A 14,056-nucleotide genomic window follows, 5' to 3' on the forward strand; every position below is an offset into this window, starting at 1 on the left:
CGCCCCGCTCTATCCCTGGCCCGCAGCTATTGGCTGACTTGCTTGATGTGGGTTAGGTTATTGGTCAGCCTGGACGCCGGTCAGGAAGAGTCCCCGCCCTCCTGTGTAGGTAAGAGGGTCTGCGTGAGAGTTGCTCTGTTCTGGGAGTGGAGAGGGGTCTCCTTTCTCTCCCGCTTGTTCCCCTACAGGGTGGACAGTGCCCTTTGATATACCTCGTCTCGCATCCTCTACGACCCCCTATTATCGCAGCTCCGACAACGGGAGGTAGAAAACCGTACAAACGGCCTAGGGGGCGCGTGCTGGCATGGAGCGAGGCATGTTCTGACTGATGGGGTGGGTAGGAGAAAACTAGAGAGGAAGACTTTGGAGAATGCTCTATTCGAAGGGGACACAAAGGGGTTAAGTAATACAGTTTTCTTGCATTTATCCATGAGTTTAACAAATACGGAGCACCTATTATGTAGGTGGCTCTAGTGAGGATTAAGCTTTTGACCCTGACCTCCATAAGTCTTAAAAGGAGGAGGAAAACTATTCGTTAGCCAAATCTAACTCTGTGAGCTCAGAGAGTGTTGAAGCGATGTTATGGTAGTGGGGATGGCTGGACCTTGAAAGACCTGTGGAGAAAGGACTCAACAGGAACTCAAACTGAGGAGTGCCATAAATTATCAGCATCTGGCCAGAGGAAGTAGGAATGTGACAGTAACCTTACAGGCGTCCTCAAACTTTTTAAAGTGGGAGCCAGATCACGGTCCCTCAGAGAGCTAGAGGGCCGGACTATATGAACTACTAATTCCTACTGTAACACCTCGGCTGCGCTCACTGCCCAAAAAACCTGGCGGGCCGGATCAGACTCCTCTGCGGGCCGCATGTGGCCCGCGGGCCGTAGTTTGAAGACCCCTGGCACTGTGGAGGATGGATTGGGGATTGGGAGGAGGGATGCGAGTTAGGAAGTTGTTTCAACAATGGGGAGGGATTACGAGGTCGTAAAGCATGGAAAGGTTTCAGGAATGAAGAGGGAGGGGATGGATTCCTTAGACACTTATGAGCTAAAAAGAACTGGACATGGTGGCTGGTGAGGCAAGTAGGAGAAAGGAAGGATGATTTCTGAAATTCTATAGCTTAGGCAAAGCAGAAAGGAGAGGAAGCAGAGTTTTTAGGAGAGGGTACGTTCTGGGCCTGGCAAAATTTGAGGTGCCAGTGGGACGGACATCCAGGTGGAGGTGTCCAGGAGGCAGTTGAGTGTGAATGCCTGACTGGAGTTTGCAAGATAAGTCAGAACTGGAAATAGAAAGGGCAGTCGGTGCTGCCTTACAGATGGCTGCTACACCAGTGGATTGACTGGCCCAGAGAGCATGTGTAGAATCAGGAGAGAAGAGGGCTGAGGACAGATCGCTAAGAAACACTGAAGCCTGAGGACAAAGGGGAGTGAATCTGCAAAGGCAACTGAGATGAAGTGTCCAGAACGGTAAGATACTCAGAAGTAGAATGTGGTATATCAGAAGCCCCAGGAGGAAAGTGTTGAAGGCTGATGACTAATAAAATAAGGTCTGAAAAAATCCACTGGATTTAGAAACAAGGAAGTTGTTGGTGCTGGAAGCAGAGGTCAAATTACAGTGAGCTGAGAAGTAGGTGGGAAGATGAGAAAGCAAAGATTGCATGTAACAAATACACTTTCAAGATGGTTGGCTCTTTAGGAGAAAAAAGAAAGATGGCAATAGCTGGAAGGAGACACAAGTTTTTATTCAGATGGGAGAAATGCTGTTGGCATGGATCCAGATAAAGGAAAAAAAACTTATAGAGAAAGAGAGATAACTGAGAAAGTGGCATTCCTGGAAGAAAAATAACATAAGGAATCCAAAGCACTGGTGGAGAAATTCACTTAGGTGGCATGAGCCCTGGCCTGTGTTGCTCAGTGGTTAGTGTGTCAGCCCGTAAACCAAAAGGTTGCAGGTTCCATTCCCAATCAGGGCGCATGCCTGAGTTGCAGGCTCCATCCCCAGGAGAGGGTCTGCAGGAGGCAGCTGATCAATGATTCTCATCACTGATGTTTCTATCTCGCTCTCCCTCTTCGAAATCAATAAATACATATTTATAGATTCTCAAAACACATGGTGCAGCTTAATAAAATACAGGAAAATAATATATATACTTATATTTTTTTTCTTTTTTTAAGTCTTATTTTTTAAAAAGAAAGTGGAGTGATGACGTTGGATTAGTTCCAAGTGATGACAAGATCCAGGGTGTGGCAGTAGGAGTGGGTGGCTGAAGTACAGAAGACATTCAGGGTGTAGACGACCATTAAAATCTTCCTGGATGATGGCAGGACTTGAGGGAAAAGGGAGGAGGATGCCTGTGAACTAGGTACCGAAGTCCTTGAATGAAGTGGGTTGTTCTGGAATCTGTAGATGAACAGCATGAGGAGAGGTAAAGGTCAATACAGCTGCATGGCATGACCCTCAGCAAAAGTTTTAATAAGGTGAAGAAGGTGATGGAATAAGGAGCTGGGCTGGGCTTTGGTGAGGAGACACTAGTCCCCCTCTCAACCCTGACGTCCTTGGGGGATAAGAGCCAGGGAGGGCATGCAGAAGTGGCACCCCGGAATAGGCAGATTTCTGGGCTGGAGTAGGCAGAGAGACTGGAGGTAGGCAGAGAGACTGGAGGTAGGCAGAGAGACTATGGAGAGGCTCAGAGTGGAGGAGACATTCCTGATCAGGAACAAAGATTTTCAAGGGCAGAGTAAGGTTGGGAAAGGAAGCAAAGGTAGGAAATCAAGTCAAGCAAGATGAAGCATAGAGCAATGAAGGGAGGAGGAGACTGTGGGTGAGGGGTTGTGGTTGACCTAGAGTTACATTTTATGGGAAGAGCATGAGGGCAGATCTGTGGTGTGCTGTTGGGGACAGAAGTGAGACTTGGGAGAGGAAAAGTTGGATCTGGGTAGAAAATGAGGGTAGGTCTGGGAGAGGATGAAGGCAGAGGGTTTTGCAGGAAGGAGATGGGGAGGAGGTTTGTCTATGAGGAGAGGGTGGAAGGAAAGGCAGCTGTGGGGAAGAAATGGGTGGCAAGAGGGGTCTGTAAGGAGGGTGTGAGTCAGGGGCAGAAGCTAGGGAGTCTGTGAGAAGGAAGTGACAAGTTGTAATGCATTTGCCCTGAGGTGGAAGTAAGGACCAGGGCACACCCTCCTTAGCTCAGGCTGAAGTTTGGAAGAAGAATGTTTCTTTATTTCTCTGTCTTCCTTTTCCCTCCTTGTCTCCTTCCCTCTCTCTCTCTCTCTGAATGAGGAGCTGAGTGAGGAGTGGGAGTGGGAGCCAAGGAGGATGCCTCTGTCCCATTCTGTAGGTGAAACTTGCAGCAATGGCCACAGTGACTGCCTTGTTTCCAAGGCCATCTGGGGACAGTGAGCCAGGCTGGCAGCCATGCCCTGCAGGCTTCTTGCTTTCAGAAACATGTCTTTTGATTTGGGGAAGTGGGGAGGAGAGAAATTTTTTTTTAGAAACAAGACCTGATTTTATAATACCTCTTCTTGCTCGTTGCTAAGGACCTTTGGCTTAAGAGCTGAGATTTTGAGATTCTATAATTTTAGTTTGCCTGCATGAAAGAGTACCATTTGGCTGCTATAGAAATGATTTATAGATGAGTCCAGATTTATTAATCACCTCTGAAGATGGAAAGGAAATTAAAAACAGAGTCCACTCTGGGCTGAAGACAAAGTAGGCTTGTCATCCTTGCAGAGGATCTTGCCAAGGTCAGAAGGCCACAAACAAACCAATTTGGACCGAGGTTCCTAATCCGGATTTTAATTTCATGTGCTTTGATTATTCAGACCATTTTCTCTCCAGGGTAAAATAATGACTATTTTAATTGGCTGCCACTTACAGAGAGAGTCCAATAAGCACGATGGCATCCATATATTTTTCTCTGGCTTTCCATGTGTGCTCCAGTTCTGATGATCAAGCTGGTGAAGCTGACTTTTACTGCGTGCTGCATGCCATGACCAGTTGACTATAAATTAAATCCTCTTTTCCAAAAGCCATTTTCCATTAGTGCTAATTTGTTTGCTTCTCATTTCCACTGATCATTAGAGTCTCTGGTTGTGAACACCAAATTGGAAATAATTTCTTTGACATTTCAAAAAAATAAAAAATGCCTCCCTTTCTTGAACGCCATTTGGCTGCAGCTAAAGAACATTATGGTCTGCAGAGGAACAGTTCACTCCAATTACAATTTAACTGACCGTTCATGGCACTGAATCCCTGTCCTTCGTGTCCAAAGATGACACCACTGCTGACATTGCTGTTTCCTGTCTTAGCTGTAAAATGCCTCATAGACTGCACTGGCCTTCTTGGACAGAAATGCCGCCACTCTACACATGACAGCTTTGGGAAGTTGGTCATTTTATGGACCCACATATCATGGACATTCAGATACAACCATCTAAACAGGCGCCGGCTGATGTCTTCTCTCGCCCAGCGAACATGTATTAAACATCTATTTTGTGTCAGGCGTTATGCCAGACCCTGAGCACATAAAGATAGGGAAAACCAGCCCCTGCCCTTGAGTACACTCTAGTAGGAGGGATGGTTAAGTTTTACAGGGGAAGAGATGGCATAGGGGAGCCACAGAACCCAACGCCCCTAGTTGTCTTGGAGAGTTAGCCAAAGGGCAAAGAGGAGGCGGGCCATTCCTGATGGCAGAGCAGCAGCTGAGATGCAGAGGGTCCTGGGAGGGCCCGGAGAGTTGAGAAGCGGAGGTCTGTTGTCATGTGGAAGTGGCAGGATGAGGTTAGCCTGGGGCCAAGTTTGGGAGGGCCGTGTATGCCACATGGAGCGTAGACTTCATCCTGTGAGTCTGATGGCACCCAGGACATCTGTTTAATCAATTACTGTGTGGAGTGAGAAAATCAAAGTGCTCGTTATAAGCATAGTGTTGGATATCGGTTTGAATAACAGTTTTTGTGCACCCGTTATGTGCCAGGGAGGACGCTAGCCACCCAAAATATGAAGCTGGAACATGTTGATGTTGAAATTGCCTATCGGGTCTTGGGTAAACAAGAAGACTTATGGGTGGAAGTCATCTATGAACATGGGGAATTGGCCAATAAATCAGCAGTAAGGCAAGGCAGAGGGGGAAGGATAGGAGGCCTGACCTTAAAGGGGGGGAGGGGGGGAATTATTTAGAAACGGTGTGGGGATTTAGAGAATGGTTTTATGACATGGGAAAGCTAGTATCTGTCTCCTAATTCTCACTGGAAGCAGTGACAGGAGCCGGAGGCAGGGAAGAGAGGAGGGCAGGAGAGGGCAGATTTCAGTTGTGACAGAATTTAGATGCAAGTTCTTTGGGCTGAGATGTTTGAAACTTTATCTTGAGGGTAATATGGGGGACAACGGAAGAGTTTCAAACAGGGAAATCTGTCAGATTTGCGATTAAAACTCACATCACCGTGGAGATTAGGATGGGGTAAGCCTGAGATCAGCTAGCAGGCTGCTGCAATAATCCATGTGAGGGATGGGGGGTATGAATGAAGATAAATAGACCAATCTGGGAGAGATTTAGGAGGTGTAATTGGCAGGACCTGGCAACAGTTCAGATAAGGAGGGCAAGGGAGAGGGATATGCATCAAAGCTCTTGTGTGACCGGGAAAGTGGTAACCCAGTCACTGATAGAGGACCAGCACAGGAGGAGGAGCAGGTGTGAGGCTTTGAGGGAAGAGTGTGTAAAACATACTAATGGAGACGTCCACTAGTCATTTAGATGCAGGGATCTGGACCTCGTCAGGAGGGAGGCCCAGGCTGAGTGAGAGATGGATTTGGGAGTCATAAAGCCTACAGATGTAACTTGAAGTGATGGGAGTGAAGGACATAACCCAGGAAATTACAGAGCATGAGAAGAAGACGGAGAACAGGGCAAGGACTTGCAAAGGCATCTGAAGAGGATCCAAGAGAGAGAGGGGACAGGAAAGGAGTTCTGAGAAGAGAGCCATCCACCACAATCTATCACCGAATTTGACAAGAAGAGATTATTGGTGACATTTTGGAACACAGGAGTGAGCAGAATTAGTGCTTTTGATTAAATGGAGAGAATCTGGATTGTAATTATTCACAAATCTGAGTTCAGTTTTCATTTCCACCCCTTTTTTTAGCTGTGAGACCTTTAACAAATAAGCAAACCTTTAATATATGTATATACACATATATATTTCAGAGAGGAAGGGAGAGGGAGAGAGAGAGAAACATCGATGATGAGAGAGAGTCACTCCTTGGTCTGCTGCCCCTGCACATGCCACACGGGGGATCAAGCCTGCAACCTGGGAATATGCCCTGACCTCTTGGTTCATAGGTCAAGACTCAACCACTGAGCCGCGCCAGTCAGGCTAATATGTTTTTTTCTTAATTGATTTTGAGAGAGAGGGGAAGGGAGAGAGAGAGAGAGAAACATCAATTGGCCACTTCTTGCATGTACCTTTACTGGGAATTGAGCCTGCAACCTGGGCATGTGCCCCGACTGGGAATCAAACCAGAGACCTCTTGGTTCATGGGATGCTCAACCAACTGAGCCACACTGGCTGGGCCCTCAGGCATAATTTTAAGGTCAAGGATATAGGATGGAAAACAGTAATAGAGTGAGGCTATACACTGCACTGTGGCTGCCCCACAAGCCCTCCCCACCCCACCCCCACCCCAGGATGCCAGTAGCCCGGCATCTATCAACGCCACTTTCCCTCCTGGGAAAATAGAAAAGTCTCTGGAGGCCCTGAGGACCCCAGAAGAAGAAAAACACCTCCACTGACTGACAATTTTTAGTTCCTCAGTGAAGACTACTCTTGCTTCATAAAAAATTTTCTAAAAATTGAAGGTCACAGCACCTGATTAAAAGAGCCCACTGAGGGCCTCGCATAATAAATGAAAAGACCTGCACCAAGGCCTATCATCATACAATTTCGGAAGAGGTTTTTAAAAAATATCAAGAGTGAAAAAAGGGCCCAAGCCTGTTTGGCTCGATGGATAGAGTGTTGGCCTGTGGACTGAAGGATCCCAGTTTGATTCCAGTCAAGGGCACATGCAGGGGTTGTAGGCTTAATCCCCAATGGGAAGCGTATAGGAGGCAGCCGATCAGAGATCCTCTCTCATCATTGATGTTTCAATCTCTCCCTCTCCCTTCCTCTCTCTGAAATCAATAAAAATATTTTTTAAATGCCATAATATTTTTTAAAAAAACAAGCCATCCGAAACCGGTTTGGCTTAGTGGATAGAGCGTCGGCCTGCGGACTGAGAGGTCCCAGGTTCGATTCCGGTCAATATTGGTTGCAGGCACATCCCCAGTAGGAGACTGTGCAGGAGGCAGCTGATCGATGTTTCCCTCTCATGGATGTTTCTAACTTTCTATCCCTTTCTCTTTCTCTATGTAAAAAAAACAATAAAACATATATATATATTTTTAAAGACTTTTAACAAAAAATAAAAATAAAAATAAACAAGCCAGAGACATACCGTAGGCACAAGAATCAAAATGAAGTCAGACTTCTCAACAGCAACACTGGGGAGGTTAAATCAAAGGAAAGCTTATTTCATATATATATATATATATATATGAAATAAGCTTCCCTGCACTGGGCTTTTAATATATATATTAAAAAAAAGCCCAGTGCACAGATCTGTGCCAGGGAGGGATCACAGGAGGGCTCCAGGGCATGTCTGGCCTGTCTCACCCAGTCCCTATCCACTGGACCCCAGCAGCAAGCTGATCTACTGGTCGGAGTGTCTACCTCTTGTGGTCAGTGCACATGATAGCAATTGCTCGAACAGTCAAATAGTCAAACACTTAGTATATTAGGTTTTTATTATATAGGATATAATAAAAATTGTGAGTCAGTGGAGGTGTTTTTCTATATAGAGAGAGAGATTTTAGAGAGGAAGGGAGAGGGGGAGAGAGAGAGAAAAATCATTGATGAGAGAGAATCATTGATCAGCTGCCTCCTGCACGCCTCAACCTCTACTCAGGATCCAGCCTGAAACCCCAACATGTACCCTGACCTAGAATTAAACTGTGACCTCCTGGTTCATAGGTCAACACTCAAACACTGAGCCATGCCAGCTGGGCCCAGGGAAGCTTATTTCTAACATGAAATTATACACCCAACCAATCTAACATGAGGCCAAAAATAATTTCAGACTTCCAAGGACACCCAGAAAAAAATATTTTTCATTTCTTAGGAAGCTACTAGAGAACGTGCTCCAACAAAAAGAGAGTGTAAACCAAGAAGGAAGATGAGATGAATCCAGGAAATGGGGCAATCAACAGAGAAGACTGGCTAAAGGAAGTCCCAGGGCATTGGTGCACCAGGCTTAGTAAGCAATGGGTCCAAATGAGCAAAAGACAGTGGGCAGAAATCTCCAGGGAAAAGATGGAACTGATCAGTTAGGACTGAACATTTGGAAAAGTTATTGCTACATGTTTGGTACATTCGAAAGAAAATAGCTCCAGGTGCATTGAAAATTAAGCAATTGGAAAAAGAAATTAACTCCAGGTGAAACCAATTTATAAGAGACAGAAAATCTAATAGGTTACAGCTTGAATGCACAGTGTTGATTTGGCCAATAATGTAAACATTAACTATTGATTTAACTATAAATTGTGGGAAACTATAGTATTGTGAGGACAAGGGAATAAAAATAGGGGTTAGAGAGGTACAAGAGCTATTTCCTCAACTGCCAGGATATACATATTCTCTAAAATTGACAAATCAAATAACAGCAATGTGCATGTTTGCTAGACCCTACCCATAGCAAAGCACCACTACAGACTGAATTAAACAGCAGAAACTTATTATCTCTGTTCTGGAGGCTCTGAGCAAGGTGTTCGAGATCAAGTGTTACAGGGCGGTTTCCTTCTGTGGCCTCTCTCCTTGGCTTGTGGATGGCTGACTTCTGTTGTCTTCCCATGATCTTCCCTCGGTGTGTCTGTGCCCTAATCTATATATTTAAAAGCATACTATGCAAAACCCTTGGGAGTTCAACCTATCGGGGTTCAATCGCTATGACGTGCACTGACCACCAGGGGGAGGCGCAGAACTAAGGAGGGCCCCGAACAGGGGCTGGCAGCTGCTGGGGACCCTACCCATGCATGAATTTCATGTACTGGGCCTCTAGTATTTTATAAGGACACAAGTTATATTGGATTAGGATCCACCCTAATGACCTCATTTTAACTTAATTACCTCTTTAAAGATCCCTTATCTCCACACACAGTCACATTCCCAGGTACTGAATGTTAGGGGATGAGGGGGACGCAACTCAGCCCAAGTAGAATAAACGCATTATTTGGGATTATAGAAATAAACAGAAGAAATAGCCAACAGAATTGAAAGTGGCTGCCTGCCTCTGGAGTCCTGGAGGATAGCAAGGAATAAGGCAGGTGCTATCGATGTTTTACTATAGCAAGTGGGGAGCTGGACCTTGAACCCAGCCTGATGTCAAATCTGGTGTTCTTCATTCTGCCACAAGATCTGGAGTCCCTCCAGGGCCCTGGCTGTGCCATCTTCATCTCTGCATCTCCCACAGCACCTTGCATGGTGCCACGTGAGGGCCTTCACTGCATAGTCACTGATTTAGAGCTGTATCACTGTGATCTTCCATGCTGCCATTGGTTTGTTTTCCGCCTTGAAAAAGAAGACGGGGAAGATGGAGATTCAGAGGAACCTTGAGTTAAGATCCAGCTGAAAGTTTCTGGCCCCTAGTGCCAAAGTGCAATAGCACTTTGAGTTTTGACCCTAGAATGGGACCATCCACAGCAGGGCAGGGACACCAGGTGCTTTTCTGCCAGCGAAGCTAATGGTGATGTTTCAACCGCTCCTCCATGAGGTCCAGAACAGCCACTCACCCCCATTTTCTTGAAGCCGGTTTGGCTGTTGAAGATGGCCATGGGCTCTGAGAGTTATTCTCAGACGTAGGGCTGTAATATTATTCACAGTGAGTGAGGCATGATCCCGTGAAGGGTTTTGGTCGTTTTTGTGTTTAGGTTGGTCCACAGTTATTCCTCTGGCTGTTCAGGCTGACAGGATCCCGGGATTGTCTCTGTCCCGGAGGCTACATGACGCCCTTCCTGGGAGCACATATCCCGTGTCCTCTGGGGATGGGAGGAGGATGGTGTGTATGTCTGTCCGTCTCAGCATGCTTCAGATTATTGCTTCCTAATAAAATCCTGATAGCTGGGCCCCATCAATATCTCAAATACATGTGAGGAAACGTTAATTTAGAATCAATTTTAGGGTGTTTCAGACTGTAAAGTCCTTTTAACTAGATCTCTGGCAAGGATGTAGAAGCACTTTATGGGACTGTAAATTTCATGTTGAACTGTCTTCGTGAAATACACATCTCCCCTACACACAAGCTGTTCCCTCCATATCAATCATGGCCACTGCAAGTAATGTTTCACAAATATTCTGTAAATCACAGAAAACCCCATGATAATGTGAAATATGACTTTCACTTGTCTGTTAGACAAAAGAATCACACATGCCTCTCTCCCATCAGCACTAACATTTGTTATGGATAATAACACTTTCAATCACAACTATTTTTGGAAAACGGGTTTATTTTAAGCCTTCCCTCCCCCCCACTGAAAACACTCTCCCAAGGTCACAGGCTCCTACAAACCACGGCCCATTAATCCAGCTATGGAATGGGAACTTTTTCTTCCCACTAACTTTTTTTAAAGTTGTTTTTAAAACTGACTGGGTGGCTCAGTTAGTTGGTTGGAAAAGTTGCAGGTTCGATCCCCAGTTGGGGCATAAACAGGGAGGCAACCGATAGATGTTTCTCACTCACATCAATGTTTCTCTCTCTCTGCCTTTCTCTCTCTCTCTCTCTCTCTCTCTCTCTCTCTCTCTCTCTCTCTCTCTCTCTCCCCCTCTCTCCCTCCCTTTCTCTCCCTTTCTCTCTCTCTCTCTAAAATTAGGGGTGTCGAACTCAATCAGAGAAGGGGCCAAAATCTAAAATCCAGCCTAAATCGAGGGCCGAATGGTTTACTGAACAGTCATAAACTGTCATTGTGATGGAAACGCAGCGGAGTGCAGTGATGACAGCGTGGTGCGGGCCACATTGCAAGGCCTGGCGGGACGGATTTGGCCCGCGGGCCTTGTGTTTGACACATGTGCTCTAAAATCATCGTCCCGTACACCAGAAGGTTTCGGGTTTGATCGCTGGTTGGGGCACCTTCAGAAGACAAATCACTCAGTGTTTTTCTCCTCCCTCTAAGCATACCCTCAGGTGGGGGTTTAAAAAATAAACTAAAAACATATCCTCAGGTGGGGATTTTTTTAAAAGTTGTTTTGAAGGGAATTAGTATAAAAGCCCAAGGTACAAGGTTATGGAACACTTAAGAGGAGGACAGGTCTCTAAAGTCCCTAAATCGCCGACCCTCTGTGAAGTGACGACCAGACAGGTCCAGGTTTTTATCAAGCGCCTTCCTCTCAGCTGCAGCCTGTGGTCCTTTTAGTTGCCGGCATCAGCAAAGATGCCAAAGAGCTACAATTTTAGCCCTTCAATTTGAGGCCGGCATTTACCTTGATATTTGCCATTCCATTATAACACGGCTGGAGCTTCCCTGTTGGAGCAGCAGGCGACCAGTGGTAGAGCTGTATTTGTAATGTCACTGTATCCGTGTGGGTGACAGAGGCTCACCGGTTTCCGGTTGGTTGCCTGAAGAGCAAAGCCCCTGGAGCCTGCAGGACTCACCTGGTCCTGAGCACTTCGGTAACCTGTCTGTTTTCCTTCCCTCCGTAGCCAGCTCCAGGACTGATTGATCATGACTTCCATAAAGGAGCAGGCAGCAATTAGCCGGCTCCTGAGTTTTCTACAGGATTGGGACAATGCTGGGAAAGCCGCAAGGAGTCACATCCTTGACAACTTCATTGAAAACAACCAAGGCAAGACGGCCCCAGAGCTGGAGCAAGAGTTTTCCCAGGGAGCCAGCCTGTTCCTGGTTCGCTTGACCACCTGGCTGAGGCTCACGTATCCTTTGCTGAACAGGAGAGAGAGAAAGAAAACAGAAACAGGAAATAGGCCATCTTCAAAAGAGAAAAGGAGAGGCGATCTTTTCTCCATGCTAAGATTTTAGGACAGGACATCTGGTGGTCAGATATCACCCAGAAATCAAGAACTCTCTCACTTTCTTGTCTTTCCAACCTATAAATATATTCCCCATCTCACTCCTAACCTCTTTCGTGCCCATCAGAGGTAAAGTCGGTATTCCTTCCCTCTAGAACTGATCCTCTATTAGTATTGCACTTGAATCCCCTCCTATCTCCTTAGCGACTGTATTCTTTCTCTGCTATAGTTTCCACCTTTGCCTCATCACCAGATTTTTTTTTAAATATATTTTCATTGATTTCAGAATGGAAGGAAGAGGGAGGGAGAGAGAGAAACATCAGTGATGAGAGAGAATTATTGATTAGCTGTCGCCTGCATGCCCCCTTCTGGGGATTAAGCCCACAACCTGGGCACGTGCCCTTGCTAGAATTGAACCCGGGACCCTTCAGTCAGCAGGCCAATTCTCTATCCACTGAGCCAAACCAGCTAGGGCTCGAAACCCTAGTTAATTGAACTGCTAGAATATATGAATGAAACTAAGGATTTGTATATTATAATGACAAAACTATTAGTTGCCATTTATTGAGTCTTTTTCTAGGCACTAAGTTATGTGCTGTACAAATATTATTGAATTTGAACCTAACACCAAGCCTACTAAGTGATTGGTATTATCCCATTTTATAGATAAGAAAGATGAACCTTTAATTTTTTTTATATTTTGTTGATTTTTTATAGAGAGGAAGAGAGAGGGATAGAGAATTAGAAACAAAGATCAGCTGCCTCCTGCACACCCCCTTACTGGGGATGTGGCCACAACCAAGGTACATGCCCTCAAACCTGGGACCTTTCAGTCTGCAGGTCACCACTCTATCCACTGAGCCAAACCGGTTTTGGAAGAAAGATGAAACTTTAAAAGGTTGAATAATTTACTGGTACTTGGCAGAGATAAGGTTTGACAGGTCTGTCTGGCCCAAAGCCCAATGCCATCCCCTCAACTTCAGTGTCTCCCACCCAGTGGACAGTGCAGAGCCTCAGCTCCCCCTCTAACACTATACAAGGAGTAATCTAGCCCCACCCCTCCACCTGCCTCTAGGCAGGTAGACCTGACTATAAGAACTCAGACTCTGAGTGAGACTTGCCTCAGTTCATATCCTGGTTCCATCATTTAACATTGGGACCTTGAGCAGGTCATTAACCTGTCTGAGATTGTTTGCTCATGAAGTGAATGGAAATACCACCTGGCCAGCATGGCTCAGTGGTTGAGCGTCAACCTATGAACCAGGAGGTCACAGTTCAATTCCCGGTCAGGGCACATGCCTGGGTTGAGGGCTCAATCCCCATTGCGGGGCGTGCAGGAGACAGCTGATCAATGATTCTCATCATTGATGTTTCTATCTCTCCCTCTCCCTTCCTCTCTGTAAAAAATCAATAAAATATATTTTTTAAAAGAAAGAAAGAGAGAGAGAGAGAGAGAGAGAGAGAGAGAGAGAGAGAGAGAGAGAAAAGAAAGGAAGGAAGGAAGGAAGGAAGGAAGGAAGGAAGGAAGGAAGGAAGGAAGGAAAGAAGGAAGGAAGGAAGGAAAGGAAAGAAGGAAGGAAGGAAGAAGAAAGAAAGAAAGAAAGAAAGAAACAAAGAAAGAAAGAAAGAAAGTCAGAAAGAAAGAAAGACTAATAGCACCCACTACAAGGTGTGCTGAGCATTCAAATGAGACAATGCAAACAAAGTCATTAGCACAGTGCCTGGCACACAACAAATGCTTTGCATTTGTTAGCTACCGCTGACATTGTGGCAGACTTCTGGAACTCATTGCTGAAATAATGGACCAAAAATGCCTAGATTTCAGCTAATTTCTTAAGTGTTCTAAAAGCCTGTGACATGTGATGAGTGGCTATGAGCATGGGACTTGCCTGGGACAGGGGAAACAGGAGATGATGGAAGTTGGTCAGCCCAGCTGGTAACTGAAGAAGAGGGGG

The 14,056-nt window shown here is 45.8% G+C and overlaps 1 protein-coding gene across 1 annotated transcript in view; it reads left to right on the top strand.

Annotated features, from left to right (window-relative positions):
* Nucleotides 1-117: 117 nt before the first annotated feature.
* The window catches only part of ARMH1 (armadillo like helical domain containing 1), a 36,538-nt gene continuing 22,599 nt past the window's right edge, over nt 118-14,056 (top strand). Inside the window, exons 1-2 of the mRNA XM_045584753.1 lie at nt 118-333; nt 11,778-12,005. Coding sequence (XP_045440709.1) covers nt 11,800-12,005 — 206 coding nt within the window. The 5' untranslated portion in view covers nt 118-333; nt 11,778-11,799. The remainder of the gene's footprint in view (nt 334-11,777; nt 12,006-14,056) is intronic.

This window comes from Pipistrellus kuhlii, unplaced genomic scaffold, assembly GCF_014108245.1.
Source record: "Pipistrellus kuhlii isolate mPipKuh1 unplaced genomic scaffold, mPipKuh1.p scaffold_m20_p_2, whole genome shotgun sequence".
Lineage (NCBI taxonomy): Eukaryota > Metazoa > Chordata > Mammalia > Chiroptera > Vespertilionidae > Pipistrellus > Pipistrellus kuhlii.